Source organism: Talpa occidentalis, unplaced genomic scaffold (genome assembly GCF_014898055.3).
Source record: "Talpa occidentalis isolate TD23 unplaced genomic scaffold, MPIMG_talOcc4v2.1 talOcc4.2, whole genome shotgun sequence".
Classification (NCBI taxonomy): domain Eukaryota; kingdom Metazoa; phylum Chordata; class Mammalia; order Eulipotyphla; family Talpidae; genus Talpa; species Talpa occidentalis.
In genome coordinates, this window is record NW_023602073.1 from 128,370,007 (window position 1) to 128,376,002 (window position 5,996).

At 33.8% G+C, this 5,996-nt stretch overlaps 1 protein-coding gene across 1 annotated transcript; it reads right to left on the reverse strand.

The window, feature by feature from the left end:
• Window positions 1-4,115: 4,115 nt before the first annotated feature.
• TAAR1 (trace amine associated receptor 1) lies at window positions 4,116-5,218 on the reverse strand. The gene has a single exon (XM_037520987.2). It carries the CDS (start codon window positions 5,199-5,201, stop codon window positions 4,185-4,187), a length of 1,017 nt encoding a protein of 338 aa, XP_037376884.1. The 5' UTR covers window positions 5,202-5,218; the 3' UTR covers window positions 4,116-4,184.
• Window positions 5,219-5,996: the final 778 nt, after the last annotated feature.

The window sequence follows — 5,996 nt, forward strand, 5'->3', positions numbered from 1 at the left end:
CCCCCTTTCCTGGGGACCACCCTGTTACAGAGTGACTTCTCTGTGCCTGCTGTGCTGCGGAGTATGGGGCACCACAGTGAATAAAGCCGTCATCAACTGCTGTAACTCACGGACCAGTGGGGCCCGAGGACATTTTGACATAATCAGGAAAGTTCATGGTATATATTGGGGATCCAGGAAAAGACACCTACTTCATCTGAGTATATTTAGTTTTATGGAGAGTAATCTTCAAGATGAGTTTTAAAATGAGTAAACGTCAGCCAGTTAAGGAGTTGGACTGGGGTATGGAGGTATTTAGGCACTTAGGGATACAAAGGAAAGAATGCATGGGAACTATAAACTATTGTTACAAAGAGCTGGGGTTGATCCCAGGCTTATCTGATTCACAAATCTGGGGACACCCTTCTGAGTTAGCATGCCCCCAGGCATACACAAAGCACTCACACACATTGAGTAAATAAGTAGATAGTAAATGGTTATTTTGGGGATAGATAACAAAGCTATAAATACATATATAATTATAGTCACTTTATATACATATACATATTTAATATAAATTTTTTATTAATAAAATAAATAGAAATTCCCACAGTCTTTCAAATGTACTCTATGGCAAACACTGACACATTGAAGACCAACAATGCAGAGATGTGTCACAGAGTTCACTTCTTCCTGCACAGACCTTGGAATAAATCTTCTATTCATTTGCACAATTTTAATTGTGATATTCATAAAAGGGGATGATATAATACAGCATTACCTTTAAAAAAATGATATGTAATATTTGCCTAAGTCAACTTCTCTGCATACCCTATCTTAGTATATTCTGGGCACACACCAACATATCACATGCCAATAAAATGACAGTGAAAAGGCTATTATTGTTATTAATGTAGATTTACTGAGCCTTTTTATGTGCAAAGGTACATGGTAGGCAGTGTCACTCATCGATAATTAATAGTCCAGTATAGTAAGTAATAGTATTGTCCTCATTTTGTAGGCGAGTAAACTAAGGTTTAAAGGTTTTTAAATAGCTTGGTTCAAATAATAGCTGATAAATATATTTGGAACCAGAATTTAAACTGTTTGGTGTCTGGCTCCTAAGCTTGCCCTGTTCACCACAGATCAGCTTCCTGACATATTTTGAATATTTTTTACATATTTATTTACAGCTGTCCATTTACTCAAAAATCTGTGTTGAAAAACTTTGGAATATACATATATATACCTTATTTCAAATGAAAGTCTTTGACCTGACTCTTGCATTAATTAGATTATCATTACAGCTCCCTGGCAGCAGTTGTGGGTGAGAAAGTTTGCTTTGACATATCGCATTGTGAAAAAAACAAAGTTTTAGAGTTTATTATCTCGGGAATTGCTTATATGTACTCCCATGTTCACTGTAGTGCTATTCACAATAACCAAATTATGAAAACAATCTAAGTGCCTAAGACAGATGAATGTTTTAGGGAGATGTTGTGTATATATACAATAGGATACTACTCAGCTAGAAAAAAGACAAGTTTTTGTCATTTGCAACATGGATAGAACTAGAGGGGATTATATTGAGTGAAATAAGTCAGAAAGAAAGAGAAATAACAGATATTTTCACTTATATATGGAATACAGAGAAGCAAAACAAAGGATCAGACAGAACTAAGCCAATTACAAACCTTAGATGTCTGACTGCAGAATTGCGGCTACAAGTCTGGGAGGAAAGTAGCAAGCAGGATGTGGACTGGATTCCAGCGGACTATGGTGGAGGGCTATGTATGCCTTGGTGGAGGGTGTGGCATAGTAGCATATATCTAAATGGATGTAACCTTCTACCTCTGAACCATATACAGTGTTCCAAACCAATACAACCTTAATTTAAATTTAAAAAACTCCCTGAAAAACTGCTTTGTTGTTATACCTTATAGTCTACCAAATTTAAAAACAAATCATCCTCCAAGAACCTTCAAACAGTTAATGCTCAAGTTCTTGTTGACATTGTACAACTAAACTCAATGATTCACCAAAACCTACAATGGATTAAAGTTGGACAAACATTTATGACATTATTAATTTCAAGAATCAAATTGAATATGAGATGGAACATCTAGTTCCCTGATCTCTTAAAATGGTATTATTTTTATTAATAAATTTGTGCCAACAAATTCCTTGCTAATACATTAGCTCTATCTCTTCTTGATTATAAATATATATGGGTGGGAGGAGGGCCTCCCTGGTGGCGAAAGGGTTAAAGTATCAGCGCTATCAAGCTATCTACAACCACTGCAGCCTGAGTTCTATCCCCAGTCAGGGAGCTAGCCCACTTGGCACAGCAGACCTCTCCAGACCTCTCCTGTCTTGTCCACTAACCCCTCAGCAGCAGATTTCAGTAGATCTGCCTGTTCTGCTTCCTACTCTGGCTCTGGTGAATCCTCTCACCCCTCGTACCTCTGACCTACATCCCAGTTCTTGTATGCATAAATAAATTTAAAAAAATCTTTTAAAAAAAGAATTACAATTGGAAAGAAGACAAAACTTAGCTTTGTTAAAGGATAACATGACTATGCATAATAAAAACCCAAACAAGTCAGCTGGAAAGCTAAAATAAATTTTACTGTATGCTGGGAATAGCAATTACATAGAAAATATGATTTTAAAAGGTTTATTCACAGTAAGCAACACACACACAAATTACAAAACATCTAGGAATAATCTTAAGAGGAATATGTAGGAGCAAATGAAGAAAACCACAGAACTTTCTATATATTATAGAAATTGTTCTAAAAGTTTTGTTGCATTTTTAAATTTGACAAAATGGCTTCACATGTAGAAAACAGTCAAACTAAGCTTTGAAATTAGAAGTGATTCTAGGCAATTTGCCTCATTATATGCAGACTAAAGAGGTAACTCAATGTTTTTAAAGTGTACTAGAACAAAAATCAATTCAATGAAATAAAATATATAGTCCTGAAACAGATTGTAATAGATAGTAGGATTTATCCTTACCAAATCATCAGGTCTGTGAACAGAAATTTATATGCAGGAATGCTAATTTAGTTTCATTTAAAACTAGTTGACTTACCCTAACTTACCCAAGAGTATAAGTTACTAGTATAATACAAACAAATCCAAATTCTTGCTGCAACTCAACATGATACAAACTACATGAGGTCTGTATGAGAAATAGTTCAATCACAAATTAATGCTTTTAATTAAAAATGTTTTTCTATCTCCATTAGAGTGAAACTGCTACTTTATCCCCTTTAACAAGTATATATAACTTTCCCTTTTGGTATAGCCTGAAGTCCAACACTTGAATTAGCTTTACTTCATAACTTGTATTTCGAGTCCAACCATCCCAGCTATGACCTTAAAATACAGTGAAATCAATCTAGACATTTTGAGGAACTTTAGTAGCTGGTAGGAGGAAGAAAGTTCATTTAATTTACATTGTATTAAAAAGGTATTAACATTACCTAAGTGGTTGATAATAGGGAAATGGCTTAATAAATCATTGTACATCAGGAAAATTCAGGATTACAAAGTCCCCCAAAAATGAGATTTTTAAGAATTATAAATCATATAGTTCTTTTAGGATATGAGCTATGAATATTTTTGTTTTCATTCTGTTTCTATGTAATTTATTGTTTTCAAAATTTCCTACAAGTATGAGAATCAGACCAACTTATTTTAAAAAGATTAAAATCAAGATATTTAAGAACTAGAAGTTATATTGATAAGAAGTAGTGACAAAGAGTAAGATATATATGAACAATTACTTAGTAATAACATTTGATGTACAATATTAGTCGACTTTACAAAAGGACATATATATTCAAGTAAATAATGATAACATAATTCTAATTTATATCCTCAAATTCAGCTCTATAGTTTTCCATCACTCAACAAATGAATCAGATAACACTGTCAATATCATGGCAGTTCATGTAAGGGCAGGACTTTAAAATGTAGATCCTTAAATTCTGAACTTACAAAGCTTCAATATAAATAGAATGGCAAGATCACAGCTATTTTGTCCACATTAGAAAGCAAGATATAAGCAAAGATATCACTATACCTTCTTTTACTCAAATAATTGATAAAAGAACCTATACTTGGTACATGTGGCTGGTAGCGTGTTCATAAATATCATCATCAAATATTTTGAAAATCAGTAAAATATAATAGTTCTATGGACTGGGTTCTAAAAATAATTGACATCTAGATGAATCTTTTTGGAAAATTTTACCAAATAGAATAACCTTCAGTGCTCTTCTGAACCAGGGGTAGAAAAATGCATAAACCATTGGATTTAAAGCAGAGTTCAAGTAACCAAACCAAATCAATGCATCATTCAAGGTGGATGGAATAGTATAGTCCAGGAATGGATCCATGACTGTGCAGACAAAAAAAGGACACCAGCATATTAGGAAAACTCCCATCACAATCCCTAAAGTTTTTGCAGCTTTCCTTTCTTTGCTTTGTGAAATTCTATGTTTCTCTTCTAGCCCAATTTGAAGTTGATTTGCATCATTAATTGATCTTGCCTGCCCTTTAGCTATGAAATATATTCTGTAATAGAGACACAACATAATGGATCCAGGTATATAGAAAGAAATCATAAAGGCCAGTACCCCAGATATTTTACTAAAGAAGACAAAGCAACCTCCACTGCATTGAACTTGTTTGCAATACATCTCTTCAGCTCCTTTGAAATTTAGGTCCAGAAATATCATTCCAAATGCAAAAAGAGCAGGGACGCTCCAACTTATGAAGATCATTACAAAAATAACCAAGAGATTCATCTTGGTTTTGTATCTCAATGGGTCACACACAGCATAGTAGCGATCAATAGAAATGAAGGACAGGTGGAAAATGGATGCTGAGCTCAGCATTATATCAGTGCTGGTGTGAATCTTACAGAAGAGTTCTCCAAAATGCCAGTAATGCTCAACAGATCTCACCATGCTATACGGCATGACCAGGCACCCCAGCAGGAAGTCCACAGTGGCCATGGAATGTATGAGCCAATTAGTGGGGGTATGAAGTTGCTTGAAGTGTGAGATGGAAATAATAACGATCAGATTGCCAATCAGTGTGATCAGAATTATGAGTGCCATCAAACTGTATAAGGAAGCACGGACATCATTTGACCATCCACTTTTCACGCAGGAAATATTAATTACATTATGGCAAAAAGACATCATTCCTGAGGACTATTCACCAGTTTATTCTTTCTGTTGTATGTTGAGGTATCTTTCTCCAAAATCCATTATCAAGTTAACCTTTCTTCTCTTATTTCCAATACCTAACCCAGAAGCCTAGGAGGGAAAAAAAAAAAAAAAGACAGAGTAAATCATCGGCAATTTGATTTTTCTCACTTCTAGTACATTTACCTATCACTTCTTGCTGAAAAATAATCATTTTAGAAAGTTTTTATTCCAAGTTTAACTCAATAGTTCAGTTCAACGACATTTTTTAACATCTACTTAATGTCCACACTATGCTAGAAATAAAAAGCTGAATTGTTCATGTAAAATACATGAAACTGTTATGTTTTTAGGTCAGAATAGATAAAATAATGAATTTTTCATAAACTTAAATCTATGGAAACAGTCTTTGCTTCATGGAAAGTTTTGTGGGAGAGACTTACATTTTAAAGGGATATATATATATGTATATACTGCCAAAAAGTTTGGAATTAAAATATGTAACTGATTCTAAATGTGCCATTATTCAAAATACACATTATTGCATGCTTTTGCACTTGAATATATATGAGCTATTTTTTTAACTGTATAATTGATTGTAATGGAAAGAAGCTCACCTCCTTTCAATTTACATAGCATTCATACATACATTCCATGCATTATTTAACACTTTGACATCTATAGCATCAACATTATTCCTTACGAAAAGACATGACATCTTTTATTAATTCTATAATGTAGTTAAAGAATGGAGGCTTAGCTCATAAAACCATTAAAGCTGGCATATAGCAT